Source organism: Ailuropoda melanoleuca, chromosome 16 (assembly GCF_002007445.2).
Source record: "Ailuropoda melanoleuca isolate Jingjing chromosome 16, ASM200744v2, whole genome shotgun sequence".
Classification (NCBI taxonomy): Eukaryota; Metazoa; Chordata; class Mammalia; order Carnivora; family Ursidae; genus Ailuropoda; species Ailuropoda melanoleuca.
The window spans coordinates 86,546,325-86,565,987 of NC_048233.1; the positions used below are offsets into that span (position 1 = coordinate 86,546,325).

The 19,663-nt window shown below is 42.9% G+C and overlaps 1 protein-coding gene across 1 annotated transcript in view; it reads left to right on the forward strand.

Annotated features, from left to right (window-relative positions):
* The window catches only part of PPP6R3 (protein phosphatase 6 regulatory subunit 3), a 101,099-nt gene that overhangs the window by 48,227 nt on the left and 33,209 nt on the right, over positions 1–19,663 (forward strand). Inside the window, 5 exon segments of the mRNA XM_034644845.1 lie at positions 10,246–10,375; positions 12,478–12,630; positions 14,622–14,771; positions 15,816–15,880; positions 18,672–18,808. Of these exon segments, the coding sequence (XP_034500736.1) occupies positions 10,246–10,375; positions 12,478–12,630; positions 14,622–14,771; positions 15,816–15,880; positions 18,672–18,808 (635 nt within the window).

The following is a 19,663-nucleotide window of genomic DNA, read 5'->3' on the forward strand; positions in this document are numbered from 1 at the left end:
AAGGATGCTTTCCATCTTATGATTCTTTTCTACACGTACTAACTTGAGGCTTCAGTTTGGTTCTTCGGGGATTTCACATGTGAGGGCGCTGCAGTTTGTGAGGCTATTTTAAAATGGGTGGGCAGGTGGCTTACGGCCTTTAAGGACAGATTTGTGCCAAGTGTTTCAGAATCAGAAGCGTGGTCTGCTTTTCCCATGTATGTGCCCTGGGCCAGCTAGGTGATATTTATCATGTTACTCTTCACAGTTTCTGTCCAGTGCTAATTCACTTACTAATTGTCAGAATTTTCTGATTGTTCCCTGGAGCCTGAGGATTTAAAGAGGTATGTATATGTGAGCACTCCAGGAGTATGTGGTTTAGAGATTAGAGTTTGTATTTTCTCACTCACTGTTAGATTTCTCCAGTAAACCAGAGGGCATGAAGAGGACAGAGGAGGCTGCTGTCAGCATATGAAAATATCAGCCCTCCAAGGTTTCTGGATGTACTTTCAGTGATGTCATTTTGGTTTCTAGCAAAGTAGTGAACACAGTCATTCCACTTCCCAAATTCCTCATCTCTATTCCCGGTTTGTTCAGTCTTTGGTTAGTGGTAATGGAGGGGCAGTTTGGCAGCAGTGCTTCAAAGCTCTTGTAATTTGGGGATTGTGTCTGCAATTTTGACTGTGTCTGTGTCTTCTCCTGCAAATTCTATTTTAAAGAATGTAACCAGTGACTTTTAAGGTATTAATCAAGTGGTGCAGGACTGTCCTCTTGCTCCTCAGGCTTCACGACAGTTGCGCCATCTCTTCAGATGGTTTGAAAGCACCTGAAATGGTGCTGTGAGGCTTATATCAACTACCCTGACTTGAGAAAGGAATAAATCTGAGAAAAAAGGTGCATCTTTTCAAATGGAAGAAAGAAAACACGTAATTGTATAATCTAGAGCAGAGAAGATAGAACAAAAAGAGAAACAATAGAAGGAAATTTCTGACCAGAAGGAACTTGTCTTCAGATCAGAAAGTGATCAAATGCTAAGCAAGATTAAATTTAAAAGGGAGGGCAGCGCTCAGGTTTTAGCCTTTTCCTGATGAGATTTATGAATCCCAAGAAGAAAGGACAAATCCTAGAAGTGTCTGGATAAGAGAAAATGGGTTAACTACAAAGCAAATCAGATTGCCAGGCATCTCATATGTGAAGCGAAATAAAGGCGGAAAGCAGAGGGCAGGACTGTGCCCCTGGCGCACTGCTGCTGACTGCTAGGACGTGTGAGGGCAGAGCAGGCCTTCCCCTGACTCTGTGACCTCAGTGACCTCAGCGTTCCCTCAGGCTTTTGTTCCCAGCGTGAAGTACCTGAAGATGGACTTGACCAAAACCAAACAGAAAATAAGTTAAAGAACTTAAAGGAATAATATTCATAAAAGTGATGATAAATGGGGCGCCTGGGTGGCACAGCGGTTAAGCGTCTGCCTTCGGCTCAGGGCGTGATCCCGGCGTTGTGGGATCGGGCCCCACATCAGGCTCCTCTGCTATGAGCCTTCTTCTTCCTCTCCCACTCCCCCTGCTTGTGTTCCCTCTCTCGCTGGCTGTCTCTATCTCTGTCAAATAAATAAATAAAATCTTTAAAAAAAAAAAAGTGATGATAAATGAAATGAATACGGTTTGAAAATTATTATTAATATGAATGTGAAGGTTAAATGTTCAGAATGAATAATTGAATAAGCCACATGTTGGAAAAAACAGTACATTTTAGATTATTTTAATAAAACTCAAGAAATAAGGAGAAGGGGTAGGTTAGTATATATTAGCTCTTACCTTACACCAAGGACCTGGGGTACTTTCATAGTTTCATTTTTCATCTTGGTAAAATTAAGAGTTCAGATATGTTTTCCATAAATGCAGACCAGTAGTAGGCTAGGTAATTCCCAGAGCTCCCTAGGGGACAAGGACGGCAAAGAAACCTGAGAGCTGTAGATGCCAGGGGAATTCGCGCACACCTGCAAGCTCTTCTCAGGGAAATGGCTGTGGCGGGGCAGGCCGAGAGGCCAAAGAAAGCCCCCCTTGCAGAATGGGCCTCAGGAAACACAGCAGCAGCCTTTGGGGAAAATGCACGAATCCCCACCATAATCCTTCCCCTAGCGCCTGCTGAACGAAGCTCTTAGGCCACTAAGGAAATCCCATAGTCATAAAGACACAGGTGAAGACCATTTGCAGTGGGGAGAAGGGACCAGAAAAAAATCCTCTAGCCCATGGGAGAGGCAGGGACACATTCTGGGCACCAACTATTAGAGATCCTTTTCCACTGAAGCAGGGTCAGTGAGACCTAGGGACCCTTCGGCTGTCTGAGACAGGCTAAACCAAAACAATAGCATTTCTCCCGCTGCTCCCATTCTTAGCCAGGCCTCCAGTGACAACAGCAGTCAGCTGATACAGGACAGGCTAGTGTGGGAGGAGACTTTGTCAGGCACAGGAGCAAGCTTAAAGGGAAGAACTTGATCTAAGAGTAAGCTAAAGAGTGACGTAGAGAAGAACTTGGCAAACCAGCCCTAACTATGAATACAAAGTAACTTGAGACGCATTTGAAGTCTGTGACACGCTGAGGGAAGTCAGTCCTAGCAAACCTAGTTCAGCTGCTGACCTTAGATTGATTTAAACCCCACGCTAAAGGTCTAGAGAAAAAGAGATATGTTCTTTCCAGAAATAATGCTTACATCGATTTCTACTCCTACACAACTTGTCCACCTTTCAACCAAAAATTGCAACACAAACAAGATAAAAAGAATCCCAAAAAACTCACGAGCATGAGTAGTCTATAGAACTAGTTTTTAAAATGTTGGAACTGACAGGGAATTTAAAATAACTCTGATTAGCATGTTAAAAGATTGTGGGGAAAATAGACAATATGTGAACAGGTGGGGAATTTGAGCAGAGAGGTGGAGGGTCATATGGAAATCCTAGAACTAAAAACCACAGCATAAATGAAGAGTGCCTATGGGCTTATTGGTGAACTTGGACCGACTCAAGAAGAGAATTAGTACAGGACATCAGAAATTACCCACACTGAGCCATGAAGAGTTAAACCAAAAAGACTTGCTTTGTGGGCTGCAAGGGTCTAGAAGTAATGACATGCCACTGGGAACAAGGATGAGTTCCCAGATCTTGGTTTTTCACACCATTCTCCAGGGAAAGGAACCAGGGATTCTCAGAGAAATGGTCAGTTTTACGACGAGGGGCAAGAGGAGCCTAGAGCGTCATGTAGTACAAAAATAAGGACATACTAAAAACCCTACAAAACCTTTCCACAATGTAAGTGGCAGGGGTTATGTCAGAGGAACACAGGAGCCAGCTGAAAGAGCTTTCATTGGCCAAAGCAGATTCACACAATCAGCAACAACAGCGTAATAATTTGTACAATAAAACAAAGCTGTGTTGTCTTAGAACCCAAGTACAAAATACTCATTAGCTCACACTGATATAAATAAATGGAGAAGAGACAAATCTCCCCTGCAGAGGAACTTCAGATAGTTCGTGTAGGTGCTCCCTCCTCAAGGAGGAAGAACATAACTGCCCACTTTTCATTGTAGACCACACAACATGACTTCCTTCCAAAGAGTTCTGTATGGAAAGATAACAAAAAGAGCAACTTGACGGTGACTCTGACAGACACTTCCTCAGCCTGATAATCAAAGCGAATAGGCAATGATAAGTTGTGTTGACAGTTTGCACTCTTGTCATGGTGTAGTGAAAATGACATTTTACCTGTGTGGTGTTAACACCTCTCCGAGACCCTGTGATCATGAGGAAAACACAAGAGAAATTTCAGTTAAGGGACATTCTGCACAGTACCTACCTGACCAGTGAAGTCTGAGTAACTGTCACAGCCAAGAGGAGGCTGAGCAGCCATGACAGTTAAATACAATGTGATGTCTTGGGTGGGGTTCCGAAATGAAGGAAGGACTTCAGGTAAAAAATAAGGAAATCTGACTAACGTGTGGATTTTATGCATCAACATGGGTTTATTAATTGGGATATGTATTGTACTAGTGTAAGGTACTAATGATGGGAAACTGGGTATGGGTTAGGTGGGCATGCTCTGTACCACCTTTGCAATTTTTCTGTCAGTTGGAAGTGGTTCTAGTAGAAATCAACATAGCATCTCAAGAGAAACCCAGTGAGGGTATGGAAGACCGGAACAGCAGTGGCAGCCTGGCTGACATGAGTGACACTTGCAGAGCTGTCCCCTGGCCACATCACGGTACACAGTCTTTTCAGATGCGCATGGAACTTTTATCAGGATAGACCAGATTCTGAGCCATCAAACAAAACATTGTGAATTAAAATAGTTTCATCATACACAGTGTTTATTCAGACCGTTATGGGTTTAAACTAGAAATCAATAAAAAAGATTGCTGGAATATCCCCGGATATTTGGGAATGAAGCAACACACTTAAATAACCCCAGGGTCAAAGAGGAAATGACAAGAGAAGTGGGAACATATTTTGAACTGACGAATAATGGAACAGGGCATGTCAGGATTTGTGGAATGTAGTGAGAGTAGTAGAGGGAAAGTTCTAGCATTAAATGTTTGTATCAGTTACAGAAGGAAGACCAAAAAAAGAAGAAGAAGAAGAGAGGAAGACAAAGTTTTGGGTCCACGATCTAACCTCCCACCTTAAACTAGTAAAGGAAGAGCAGATGAAACCCAAAGCGAGCAGAAGGAAGGAAATAATAAAGATAAGAGCAGAAATCAAAGAGATTGAGAAGGAAAAAATAGTACAGAAAATCAGTGAGACCTAAAAGCTAGCCAGATTAACTTAAGAAAATGTAGAAAAGATACACATTATAGGAATGAAAGCGGGGACATAACTGCATTCCTACAGACATTAAAAGAATAATAAGAGAATACTGTAAACAGCTCGGTAGACAGTTTCAGTGGTTTAGAGGAGACGGATAGCTTCCTTAAAGGAGTAGTACTGCCAAAGCCCACTCTAGAAAGTAATAGCTAGCAGAAACAGACTTCGACCTATCGAAGAAATTTAATTCCTGTTTAAAAGCTTCCGACAAAGAAAACTGTCGGCACGGATTAGCTTCATTGGTGAATTCCACCAAAGATCTAAGGACTCTACAAGAATATGGAAGAGAGGCCATTTTCCAGCTCGTTTTATGAAGCCATCATTACTTTGAAACCAGACCAAAATATTACAGGAAAGAAAACTAACAAGATTCCACAAGAGCTTAGTTGTAGAATTCCTCAAGAAAGTATTAGCAAATTAAATTCAGCAATATATTAAAAAGATAATACATCATGACCAACTATGGTGTATCTTGGGAATGCAGGGCTCATTCATCCTTCACAGATCAATCCGTGAGAATGACCAAAGTCCAGAACATTGACAACACCAAATGCAGGTGAAAATGCAGATGAACAGGAACTCATATTTGTGCCTGGTGGGAACACAAAATGGTACGGCCACTGTAGAAGACAGTTTTCTCAAAACTAAATATAATCCAGCTCCTTGGTATTCACTGAAAGGAGTTGAAAACTGATGTTCACACAAAAACCTGCACATGGATGTTTATGGCAGTTTTATTCACACTTGTGAAGACTTGGAAGCAACCAAGGTGTCCTTCAGTAGGTGAGTAGATAAATAAACCGTGGTATATCCAAACAAATATTCCTCAGTGCGAAAAAGAATGAGCTGTCAAGCCTTCAGAAGACATGAAAGAATCTTAAATGTATATCACTAAGAGCTTTAAAGAGGCCAGTGCAAAGGCTACAGACTACATGATTCCAACTGTGCGACGTTCAGGAAAAGGCAGAACTGTGGAGACCACGAAAAGATCAGGGGTTGGCCGTGGGAAGGTGAATAGGCAGAGCACAGAGGACTTTTAGGGCAGTGAAAGTACTATGATACCATAATGATAGATACGTGTCATTATAGATTTGGGTAAATCCCTGGAATGCACAGCACCAAGAATGATGGTTAACTGTAGACTTTGGGTAATTATGTTGTGTCATTGTGGGTTCAGTGATTGAAATGGATAAACCACTCTGGGGGTGAGGTGGGTGTGTTGGTAATGGGGGAGGCTGTGCACATGTGGGGGCCGTCTCTGTTCCTTCCCCTCTACTTTGCTATGAACTTAAAACTGCTCTGTAGAAATACAGTCTCAGTAAAAAAATCAATCAGTATAACTCATATTAACAGATTAAAGAAGAAAAACCATCTGGTCATTTCAGTAGATTCCTTTATGATAAAAACCTCTTAGTAAATTAATAATGGACGGAATCTTAGAAACTGATAAGGCCCCCTTTTAAAAAAATCCATAGCTGACAGTATTCTTAATGATCAGAGACTAAAATGATACCCCTAAAATCAAGAAACATGGCAAGGATCTTCGCCATTGCCAGTCCCAGTCAGCCTCATGCGGGGAGGTCCCAGCCAGCACAATAAGGCAGGAGAGGAAGCTAGAAAACTGAATCTGTTCGCAGAGGTTAGGATTGTCTCCACAGAAAATCCTGAAGAATATATAAAAAAAATTCCTAGACCTAACAAGTAGATTTAGCAAAATTGCAAGATATAATAAGGTCAGTATTCAGAAATTAGTTGTATTTCTTTATAATAGCAACAAACAACTGGAATTTGGAATTTTTATGGTACACCATTTACTATAGCATAGAGAAAAGAAAACACTTGGACATACATCTGTTTACAAAACGTGTGCAGGATTTAATGCCGAAAACTGCTCAGTATTGATGAACTCAAAGACTATCTAAATAAATGGAAAAAGCTGCTGTGTTTGTGGATTAGAAAAATCAGTATTGTTAGGATGTCAGTTCTCCCCAAACTGATCTGCAGTGTTGATGTAATTCCAATCAAAATCAAGGCAGGAGTTTTTGTAGAAATTAACAAGCTAATTCTAAAACTTACACAGAAATTCAAAGCAAATACAGTAGCCAAAACAATTTTGAAAGAGAAAAGCAGAATTGGAGTACTGGCATTCTCTGATTTAAAGCTGTAGTAGTCAGGACAGTGTGGGATTAGCGAAAGGATAGACACACAGCTCTTGGGAACAAAACAGTCCAGAAGCAGGCCCACACAGCATGTGGTCAGTTGGTTTTTCACAGAGATGTGGAGGCAGTTCAGTGGAGAAAGGACAGCATTTTCAACACATGGTGCTAGAACATCCATCTGCAAAAAAAGAGGGTGAGGGGCCTCAATATGTACCTTGCGCATTATGCAAAAATTAACTCAAAATGGATCATAGAACTAAATGAAAATCCCAGAACTATAATGTTCCAGGAGAACATCCATGGCCTATGTTAGGCAGAGATTTCTTAGATGTATTACCAAAGCCCGATCCATAAAAGAAAAGTTGACAACCCGGATTCCATAAAATGCTCTTTGAGAGATTCTGTTGTGGGGCACCCGGGTGGCTCAGTTGGTTGAGCATCCGGCTCTTGATTTCGGCTCTGGTTGTGGTCCTGGGATTAAGCCCTGAATCCTCCACTTCTGCTCGGTGGGGAGTCTGCTTGATGATTTCTCTGCCTCTGCCCCTCCTCCTGCTGAAACTCTCTCGTTCACTCTCTCTCTCTCTCTCACACACACACGCTCTCTCTCTAATATAAATCTTTAAAAAAAAAAGACTATTGTGAAAATAAAAGGGCAAGCCACAGACTGTCAGAGAATATTTACAAGAAATATATTTACAAGAAAAACAATCCAGTTTTTAAGGTCAAAAGATTTGAGCAGACACTTAATAAAATGTATTTGTATACAAATAAATACATGACAAACGGCCATCATTTGTCATTACTGAAATTCAAGTTAAAACCATGTTGAGATGCCGCTGCACACCTTTTGAATGACTTGTATTTGTTTCCTGTGGCTGCTGTAACAAATTAACGCGAGCTGTGACTTGAAACAGCGGCACTTACTCTCTGCCATGAATGCCAGACGTCCAGGAGCAGGGCGCCAGCAGTGCTACGCTGCGTCCAGGCACTGGCAGAGATTGGCCCTTGCCCTCTTCCATCTTCTAGTGGCTGTTGGCAGTTCTTGGCTTGTGGCCACCTCTCTCCACCTTTACATCACCTTCTCTGCTGTGTGTCTGTCTCTCCTCTCTTTTGAGGATTTGGGATGTCATTTAGGGGCCATCTGGATAATCCAGGATAATCTCATCTCAGGATCCTTAATTAATTACATCTTCAATTACGGTAACATTGACAGGCTCTGAGGATTAGTGTGTAGACATATCTTTGGTGGGGAGGGGATGGGCTCCGTTCTGCCCACTGCACAGCTAAGCCAAACAAAATAGACAGTACTCAGTGCTAGGGTCCTTGGAGAGCACTGGAAGTCTCACATTACTGCTGGAATGCAAAGTCCTATGACCGCTTTCTAAAAATGTTTGGCAGTTCTTACAAAGTTAAATGGACATTATTGTATTATCCAGCAGTCTCTTAGATATTGTCACAAGGAAAATAAGTCACACAAAATTGTAAGTGAATGTTTATGTCACCTTTATTCACAGTCACACAAAACTGTAAACAACCCAGAGTGTCCTTAAGCTGGTAAATGGAGGCAGAGGCTGCGGCACAGCCACACAGTGGATTGCTCTTCAGGGAAAGGGAGTGGACTCCGATGCGTAAAGCATTCGTTATCTCTGGTGCCTTTCCAAATTTAATGTCATCTAAATTTAACATAGTTCTGCTTGGAAGTATCAACATGGTTTTTGTTTCGGAATCAGCGAATTCTTACATGCATTTGGAAGAGTGAAAGTGTGAGACTAGCCAAGAGGCGTTGAGCAATACCAATGATTAAGTCGCCTCCTGCGCCTTATAGTTGTATCATTGTTATAAGAGATGTGGCGGCGTGATACCAGTGGAAGTCTTCTTAAACACTGCGGATACTGACTGTAGTTCCCAGGTCAGAGCTGGTGCAGAAAATGATGCCCACTAAATATTTATTAAATGAACAAATAAAGTTTATATGAATACTTAAGGAATTTTGGTATATGGTTTTATATGCTTTTTCACGTAAGGAGGGCAATGTGGATTTTCTATAAATGTGGCTTAGAAAGTGACTCACCATTTGAGAAGAAGTAACATACCTATACCCGTTTTGTGTAAAAAAATAAATTCCAGATGAACTAAATTAAAGTACTAGAGGAAAAGTGTATAAATACTCTTAGAATTATGGGCTTGTAAAGAACTTTTAGGCATGGCTCCCTGGACAGAAACTATAATAAAAGAAAGCTGTATCTGGCCACATCAGTTATTTACTAAATCCCCTAAATATTAAAAACCACTAACCAAAGTAAAAGTCCTTTCTTTTCCATTCCATTGAATTGCTGAATGGTGTTACGTGCAGCTCTGAGTTAGAAGTGGTTTACACATTCGGAATACCTCCAAACGTAGTCCTAATAATTGCTCTCCAGCTGTTAGTTCCATGCCAGGCGGCATTCTCAGCCCTTCGCGTGAGTGCGCCCCTCATAGCAGGCCTGGGAGAGACCGTGTAGACGCTCCCAGTGTCCGTCGTGGGACACACAGCTGGTGAGCGAGGATCCAGGGCTGGGCTCTGCAGGTGCATCGTCCACTACTAGTTTGCACTGACGTCCAACTGACGCGCTACTCTCGTGTCTGACTTTTCACTTGAACTGTATGCCCACATTCTTAGACCCTCTCCCTCCTGAGGTCCTTCCTCTTCCCACTTCAGGACCCCTTGGCTCATGCGCTCATTAAGCCCATTGGGATTGAGCATCTCATTCCACTCATAATTGCTTTCCTGTCAGGAGTAGATTATAAGGAGTATAGGTTGAGCTTTATGTGGAAGAGTGATTTATGCTTTTAAAGTAGGAAACGATGTTGGTTACCCAAGGAAAACTGTATGGAACAGATACAGGCCTGTTGATATATCAGCATCCCAAATGGCACACGGTATGGTATGCCCTGTAATTCAGCAATCTGAATCTCCCTTTTGCTTTCCAAATTTTCTGGTAGGAACCTGCTATTAGTATCATGGGTATAAAGAGCTTAGAAGGTTTAGGAGAATGGGAAATAATCCCATGTAATTTCTCCCCTGACACTGTAGGTTTGGGGATTTCAGATCATGTTACTGCTCCCCAGCAAGCTTGTATTACACCCGCTTCTTGTCTCTCCAGAAACGTTGATATAATCATATTTATGTAGCTATTATATTATCTGCTTACATGCTGATAGGGAGCACCTTGATTTGTTTTGAAATTATAATAAAATTAACTTGCTTTGTTTCAAGATTTGAAGGCCATATAGAGATCTGCCCACCAGGCATGAGTCATTCGGCTTGTTCAGTCAACAAGAGTGTTCTAGAAGCTATCCGAGGAAGACTTGGATCTTTTCATGAACTCCTGCTTGAGCCACCCAAGGTAGGGCAGCTACCTTACGCACAATTTGGTTCAAACAGTTACGAGAAAGTATATGAACCCGGTGGGTCATAGAACCGGCTACGACCAGCATGTACAAACCAGCTCTTCCAGTTGTTTGTATTGTTTTTGTCTATATGTAGTGTCCACATTGATGAATGGAGTAGAATTAAAATTAAGCAAAATATTTATCTACTTAGGAAACTCAGCTTTTTGTTCTTTCTGTAAATTCTGTGTACTTTTATGCCAATAAAATAAACAGTCCTCTTTTCATAGCATGTTGTTTTCACTTTAGAGGTAAGGTTAATCTTTTAGAAACTGGTCTTTGAGACTGAGTTGCCTTATTCAGAGTTGGAGGGGTGTATCAGTCTGATGGGCAGATCATCTTATTTAAGGCCTGGTTGGCTGAGCGTGACTTGGAGTGCTAGTGTTTCCGTTGGGAGCATCCGCCTGTAATCCAACAGTGACTTTAATCAGGGAGCCCACCGAGAGCACAAACAACAGGCAGCGAGGCCCTACGAGAGAGAGCTGTCCACAGCCGCTAAGTGCTGTTCTGCTTCTGCTCCCCGGTGCCTAAGGGTGGTGCAGAGATTGAGATCAGGGTAAGGAGCTCTTCCTTTTAGAATCTCTATGGAAGACTCAGGTCCGGGAGAGGTCCCCTACCAGCACCAGTTCTTACACTTCCCATTTTCCTCCTGCCCTATGTCATTACGAGCAGGTGGCCTCGCTGTTGCAGTTCGTGCCTCTGCAGCATCTACTGTGAGGGTTACTGGGAATTTAAGATCCCAGTTTCTCCCTTCTATGTTAGATGCTTTCTGTGTATTTTAGCATTTGTGGAGGGGGAACACAGAATAATTTATGTCCATGACGCAGGGAGTCGAGTTCAGCTTCCAGATGGTCCCTTCAGACGGCTGATGCTACCAGGTAGCAGGCAGGGGCCCTGCCTATGTCGTGCTGTCTTGTCTGTGTTCAGTCAGTGCTGGATGTGGGCCAGAGTGTTTGGCGTTCACTCTCGGGGACGGTGTCTCTGTAGGTGTTTAGTGGTTATGATCAGTGGCGTCCTTCATGGCAGATGTGAGAAGAATGAGAGAGTAAGGAAAGAAAAAGAAAGGATTTATTTAGGAGATGTGGAGAGAATATCCCAGGTAGAAGTTGGAGGTGGGGGAAGGAGCTGGGAGAGAAGAGGATGTGTGAGCAGGTGTTCCAGCCTGTCTTTGTTGGCTGCCTGTCGTCTTTCTAGGTGGGCGACAGGCAGCATTTAGTGTGGATTCTTACACTGTATTCTTGGTCCTGATTCAAAAGCAAGGCAGTGTCTTGTCTGGGCTTCCTTTCTTTTGCTGCTAGGAGTACGTGAGTTCCGTTTGTACGTGGTTTCACTACGTGATGTGATGTATGAGTAGATCCTGGAAGCTTTTTAACATGTCTGCTCCTTGGAGCTGCCTTGCGTGGAGCACAGGAGTGAGCCTTCCAATTCCATTAAGCCTTGAGAGGAGCAGACAGGGAGTCAGGAAAGGCAGCCTTGCTGCTGGGTTAGAGTTCACTACCCTTTCCTTTCAAACCTGTGAAATTCTCAAGTGTCCTGTGTCTGTCTTCTGTGAACAAAGTATAGAGACTCCCTTTTATAGGCAGTAACGGGTTTGAAGTTGATCCCGTTTCCGGGCTGTGATCAGAAGCAAGTTCTGAGTTTGCATTTTTCTCACAGATTTTGCGAAGATTGAGGACTGTGTTCCCAAACCACTTGTAACTTCTCTTAGTTTCAGGATTTCTGGTCGGGTTTGGAATATTGCGCTCCCCCCTCCCCCCGCCACGAGCTTCTGCAGCTTCCTGCTTTCTTCCTATGGCAGTTTGGAATGTTGAAGGAGGGGGTACCTGATCTCCTATGGAATTTCTAGTGCAGGGGAATTACTTGATTCCCCCCTTCTTGGTTATTTCATCATATTTTGAAGATCTCAAAAGCAGCTTTGGATTTTCCTTCAGATGTGGAACTCGGGCCACATGATTTACAGGGTTAGTTTACCTGGTGTTACATATTAGTACACACCCTTCCCCCCCCCTTTTGTTTGTTTGCTGAACTGGATTTAATTGGAAAGCTTTTTCTTCCTCAGAAAAGTGTGATGAAGACTACATGGGGTGTGCTGGACCCTCCGGTGGGCAATACCCGATTAAATGTGATCAGGTTGATATCCAGCCTCCTTCAGACAAACACCAGCAGTATCAATGAGGACCTCATGGAGCTGAATAGCATTGGGGTCATATTGGTAAGATTCCTCCCCCCCCGAAGATAATTTAATTTGCCCATGATGTTTTATGGATATACCACTCAAGTTAAAACCTCACAAATTTACAGTACATCTAGTGACTCTCCTTGTTCTGAGCGTAAATGGTCTTTTATGCAGTTCTCGTCTTCAGTTTATTGTCCATTTCTAGTGCTTTTAAGTTTTCAGTATTTGTTATTGCTGTGTGTGAAGAAATACAGTAGAACATTTCAGATGATTAGGGCCTAGACTTCTCCCTGAAGAAGCTCCATGTGGCACAGATGATCGAGTGTGGTCGTCTTCCCCTGGGGATTGTGTTGGCAATAAATGAGTGCTGGTTACAGCATCGTTTTCATGTCCTAATTAGCAAAGGGACAGGTGTTTGTGATCTTTGCACTGGCATAGATCTGTATAATGTATCTGTATGTGGTCTTTTGATTTGAGTCCAGGTTCTTCCTTGTTACACACAGCTATTAGTCTGCTTGTTGGTAGAGGCAAAAACGGAGAGCTCGGGAATTATCTGGATTTCCCTGACCCCTAAGTTTCCCGTTCCAAGGTTTGTGCTTAGAATCCACAGACCCAGCTTGGGTACCCATGCTTGCTTTGTCTGTCCTGCCATCCTGCAGCGCAGAAGGCATGAGAGCTGACACTTAGCAGGTGTCATAAGACATCTGGTCAGAGTGTACATTTGGGGGAGTTTGGGCTGTTTGCACACTGCATGAAAGGCATGGTAATGGGCACTTTATATACATTTCTCATGGGATGCTGGGTATAGATGCCTGTGTGAGAGAGAGGATCTGTTTTGCAGATTGTGCCCAGAGAGGGGACTTATTCTGTGGCTGAGCCAAGATTTGAATTCACGTTCAGTTTGAAACCAGTGCTTGCTGTATCACCCACACCATTATGCCACCTGGTGTATTTGATACTTTTAGTTAAGATTTCAGCTTTGGGTTAAATGATGGCAGTACAGGGATAGAGAGTAGGAACGTGTTACAGCAAGATGAAACGTTAAAGGACCACAGTCTCTTTGATGAAATTAGCTGTTGCCCTCTGGGGACATAGTTTTTGCCCTACCTTCTGACTGCTGTATAAAACTCGAGGCATATAACTTTCTGCTCCTGCCCTGAAGTCATCGATTTTTAGCCTCTAATCTTACTGATAGTAAGTATGCAATTGTTGTTAATTCATTCCATTGTTAATCTCTAGAACTACTTTTGAGTGACAACAAATTTGACAAAACTCCTTAGTGGGTCATTAATCATTTCTTTTTTGAGTTTAGGTAACCAGAACATCCTGAATATATACTTGATGTATTTTGTGCTTTTAGGAATTGTCTTTTCTTTTTGTGGTACTGTCAACTTTTTGAGCAATCTGGAAAACCTGTGTCCTTTGAGGAGGTCCACGTGTCACTGCTTCTCAGACCTGTCTTCTTTTGCTCCATTCACTGATAGTTTCATGAGTTTCAGATGCCTGAGTGGTTATAACTGAGTTCTTATTCACAGTCAGGGTGTGCGTACCTTGAGATTGGAGACTTTCTTTCTGTCTGTCTCTGTCTCCTGTATTGCGCTAATACCATGCCCTGGACAAAAGCCATCAGTAAATGTTTGTTGAGCCAAAATAAAACTCTCAAAACTCTTTTCTTTGAAAAGTTTTGGAAGTTAACTAAACTTAATACCTGTTATTAGTTGCCTGGAAAACATAGAAAAATACTCTCTCTTTGAGGAACTAACTATTGTCTTCCTGTGTTCGTTGTTTTCTCTTAGATTCCATGCAAATGCTGGCATGTCGAATGAGCAAATATCATGCTATTGAGGCTGTGTAGTGACATTTCAAACCCCCTTTAAAGTGAACTTGTGTTCCTTTTAATTAGTCCTATTGGACTAAGAGCATACCATTTTTATTTTATTAAATCACTGTTCAGGAAATGTATTGGAGTAGTGGCTTTAAATATTGAGGTAACTGATAAAAGAAAGCATTGTTTTTCTCTTTTGTAGGACATGTTCTTCAAATATACGTGGAATAACTTTTTACATACACAAGTGGAAATTTGTATTGCACTGATCCTTGCAAGTCCTTTTGAAAATACAGAAAATAGCACAATTACTGATCAAGACTCCACTGGTGACAATTTGTTACTGAAACACGTAAGCTAACCAGGGTCCCTTTTCTGTCGCTCCTGGTTATAGCATTTTCCCACTTCAGTGTGAAATGAGTCGGAGTTTAAGGGCAGGGAGTTAAATCTTAGAGTCCAGGTATTTAACTCATGTTTGTCGTGCTGTTGGCCAGTGATTGTATAAATCATATCGTGGGCAAACAACCATTAGATGAACTTTAAAGAAAAAAGTCGAAATGGCTTCCTTATTTGCTAAAAACAATTGAGTTGAAGATTTGGAAATCTTTTGGAGATGAAAAGAACCATAAAAATTTAAAGACTGCAGAAAGCATTTGAACAGTTGTTTGGTGTGCCAGTTTTAATTTGTGGGCAAAATACGGGACAGAAGGGTGGCAGAAGTGGGCTCCGTGCTGTGTTGAGTGAACCTCTTCTGTGGGTGTTTCCTTTTGTTAAATACGAGGTGATTTCACTAAGTCAGCCTTCACATTTCTTCTTGCTCTGAAGTTCTGTGGTTGTATGAAATTTCGTGGCTCACACTGGCTTCCTGCCAACCCTGGGGGACGGGAGAGGCTAGCCACCTGCAGTAACAAGTAGAAGGGAGAGACAGCCGGCGCTGCACGCATCCTGCCAGCGTCGAGTGTGGCGCTGCTGTTCAGTCCGAGCGCTAGCGGCAGGGCGTGCGGGAGCGAGTGCTGCCGGGGAGTCTGAGAGAGAGTTTTGCCAGGGCTTCATCTTCTTGATTCCTTCTAAATTGTGGTCAGTCTCTGTATTTCTGAGCTCAGTTTTCATGGCTCATAGAACCTGGCTTTGCTTTAGGTCAAGTACTTGAGATACTGCTTCCCAGTAGCTGCACTGCTGAAGGCGTGGATCTGATCTCGAGTCCCTGTAGTGTTCTGACGGCCTCGAGTAAATGTGTTAGCACGTTGCATGTGATGGAGCCGGCAATTCACAGCTAGATTTAGCTTGCTGGCTAACACATATCACTGTGCTATTTGAATAGAGTTCTATTTCACTTTAAAATTTTGACACTTTGACATTTATATACGTGTTAACTGGAATATTCCTTTCTATTCAGCTTTTTCAAAAATGTCAGCTAATAGAACGGATACTGGATGCCTGGGAAATGAATGAGAAGAAACAGTAAGTAAATTGTTTTCCCATAGAAATTCAATGTGATTTTTAATTTGAAGAAAAGATCTGCCTTGCCTTAGAGAACAGTGGAGATAATTACGTGGTATAGGCCACTTTATAGTTACAACTGGTTCTCTCGGGACTTCTGGATTATTTATCATAGCAGATATTTTTCTCACAATTTATTTTTAGAGTGCCCTGTATTTCTACCTCTCTTGAGGGGAATCAAGGGGCTGTCTGCCTTTGAAACTTCCTGGTCCTGTTCGAATAGCTGTTTTTCTGGCAGGAATGTGGAGACTAAAGAAAAGAGTCATAAAGTCAAGTCCTCCCTGCTGATGCTTACCCCATGGACTCACTGTAGAGAGAATCACTTCATGCGTGGGAGGAGGATGTGGGGGGTTGGCCTCGTATTTTTCATTTAGAAAATTTCTGTTAGCTGATTGGCAAGTTTAAAGTATTGACACGTATAAGTAGCTTTGCCACATGGATTTTTTTCTCTCCCATGCCCTGAGGGCTTTTATGCCATCCCGTAGATTCTGAGGCAGGTGGCGTAGGGTGTGTGTGGGAAACACTCTCAGGGCACACTTCTTGCGTTTGTTTTTCAAGTCAGGTTTATTGAGGTACAGTTTCCATAAGGTGAAAGTTCATCCATTTTTGGTGTACATTTCTAGAAACATGACTAATGCATGCAGTTCTCTAAGCACTGTGGTCAGGCACACAGAGCATTTCATCGGCCTAAAAAGTCATTTCATGTGCCTTCATAATTGAAACTGTGCCAGGAGTTTTCTTGTTCTGTGTATCTGTTCAGACTTCTCTTGTGGCCCCTGGAAGAGAGTGGAACTAAAGGGAGGTGTCAGCTTTATTCTGTAAGATTTGGTTTTTAAAAAGTGCCTACTAGCACTGATAGGGTTCTGACTTGACTCTGTGGGAAACATGCATTTAGATTGAGTGTGGCAGGGGGCTCATCTTGGTACACCTCAGGTACATTCTTCCAAATGGAATTCCTTTGGGGCTGCTTTGTGTGGCCAGATCGACATCTGGTTTTGTGTGTGACCCCAGGTTAGTCCCTTTGTGCCCTCCCTGACCTCCCTCGCTCTCTGCCTTCTCATCACTACTGCTGAGGTGTCCTGTTCGCTCTGTTTCCCCTCAGCTCCATTCTCCAGAAGGTCGACTATTAATAGTCCCCAATTTGGGGGGGTCCTGAAAGAGTTTTTCTAATGTTTCCTTGGGGCAAAATACCGGCAGGTGGGTGTGTGTTTTCACTTGTGGGAGCACAGCATGGTATCTGACTGAGAAGTTGCCTGCGAGGAACCCTGGGGTCTTGGGATCTTCTTGTGAAACCAAAAGAGGCTCTTTTTTTTTTTTAATGTTTTTTTTTTATTGTATTATGTTAGTCACCATACAGTACATCCCTGGTTTCTGATGTAAAGTTCAATGATTCATTAGTTGCGTATAACACCCAGTGCACCATGCAATACGTGCCCTCCTTACTACCCATCACCAGTCTATCCCATTCCCCCACTCCCCTCCCCTCTGAAGCCCCAAAAGAGGCTCTTAGCAACTCAGTTGAGATCAGCTCTGTGCCTCTGGCCCTTAGCTGTCCCCAGACATTCTAAGATTATTAGCAGATACTCTGTTTTTCAGGCAAGCCTTCAAGCATAGTACAGCTTTTTTAGCGGCTCCTGGAAGACTCTCCCTTTAAACAAAAATCTGTTCAGTTTGTTCCTTCCTATCTTCGAGCAAATAGAATTTACAGTCCTGACACTTTATAAATAGGCAGAAAAGTCACAGCAGTGTGAAAAGTTTATCTAAATTGGTGGATTTGGGGGGCACCTGGGTGGCGCAGTTCATTGAGCATCCGACTCTTGGTTTCAGCTCAGGTTGTGATCTTGGGGTCGTGGGATCGAGCCCTCTGTCAGCCTCCACAGTTGGTGCGGAGTCTGCTTGGGACTCTTCCTCTCCCTCTGTCCCTCCTCTTCCCGCTTTAAAATAACTAAATCTTTAGAAAAATAAAAACGGGTGGACTTGGGGCACTTAAGTGTCCAATTCTTGGTTTCAGCTCAGGTCATGATCTCGGGGTTGTGAAATCAGGTTCTCCGTGCTAGGTGTGAAACCTGTTTGAGATTCCCTCTCCCTCTGCCCCTCTACCCCCAAATAAAAAGGTAGGTAGGTAGGTAGATAGATAGGTGGGTGGATTTAGTAAAGGTGGGTCCTGGTTAAGAAGGGTAGACCCTAAGTGGGGAAAAGGGCCAGGGAGTAATTGGTGTACGTGTGTTCCAAGTGCAGGGCAGGCCAGCGACCAGCTGACTACCCCTCACCTTGGCCAGATCCTCAAAATCAGCCACCCTTTTAACTTGAGAATTGCCACTGGTAGGCAATTATGTCTGTTAATTGAACTGGGATTATGAAGATTTTATATCTTTTAGCAAAATTCTCACCTTACGTTCCTGCAGTCTTTTTAAAGTCTGAAAAATAGTTTCATAAAAAGATACAAAGGAGAGTCACAGAAACGTTAGGCATCAGTGAGTGCTTGGGCTTTTTTTTTTTTAAGGTGATCCGTAATTGAAGATTAATGATTGGTTTGTATATGGAATAAACCTTGCTAAGTGTGGCCACCAGGTGATCCTTGAACCAGGGTGGGCCCTGCCTGACCTGGTGATTCTGGGACCTCCTTTTCTGTCCATTCTCATCTTTAGGGTCTCAGTTTTTAGAATGATTGCTCCAGCCCACGGTATTTACTAAGCTGTTCCGTCACTGCATCCGATCAGGAGTCTGAGTGTTTGTCCTCTCCCCCTGTCAGGGCCGAGGGAGGCAGGCGGCACGGCTACATGGGACACCTGACAAGGATAGCTAACTGTATCGTGCACAGCACTGATAAGGGCCCCAACAGTGCATTAGTACAGCAGCTTATCAAAGGTAAGTGCTTTATGAAAGTTTAATTATGTTTTTGTTGGATTGGAGAAAGGATTTAAGGGTAAAGTGGAAATATTCATAGCGTTTTTCATAGCAGTCTATGAAGTTTCTTTATACTTCGCAAATTATCTGGAGATTTGAATGAAGTTCTTGAGAATGTGTTTGAACAATGTAGTTCTTGGCTGTATGTCTTATGTCTGCGGTCCTTTTAGTGAGTATTGGTAGGCTCGGCTGAGTTACCCACTCTCACTCTCGAGGAGCCTGCTCAGTGTGCTGCTCGGGTGTGCACGGGGTCCCCACAGGCTGACTGTTGAGTCACTTGAGCTATGATCACGCTTGTTTTTTATTTTCTTCTGAAAGCCTCTACGTAGTCTATGGATTGAGTTCCTTTAGCTGGGAAAATAAAACATCGATCCGCGTATTTGCCATCTTTCTCTTGCTGAGATGAGGGAGAGTGGACCCTAAAGGATGCTCTCTGTACCAGCATTTAAATGTAATCAGCCCGAGGCTCCTGGGAAGGATGCCCCCCTCTTACACTGGCACCCAGGCTGTGAGTCTGTCTCTAAACCGAGAGCCCTTAACGCTCTGTGGACTCTGGGGTTTGGACCAGTCTTGTGACTTACTCCAAATGTGAAAATCTTTTACCCCTGTGGTACCGAACTCATCCAGGCTCAACTTGCTGAAACTGGACATTGTTTCCAGGTCTGTCCTTCTGTCTTTAAAGTAAGTCTGTGTGTTCGAGAGGCTGTTGCCTGTGGAGCCCGCACTGAAAGAGTTGCTCTGAGTGAGGGAGCAGTTGGCGGTTGCCCCCCTGTAATTTTGCTTCTTGAGAGAGGTACACGCCAGACCATCACAGTTGATGTTCTTATCAAGGAGGAA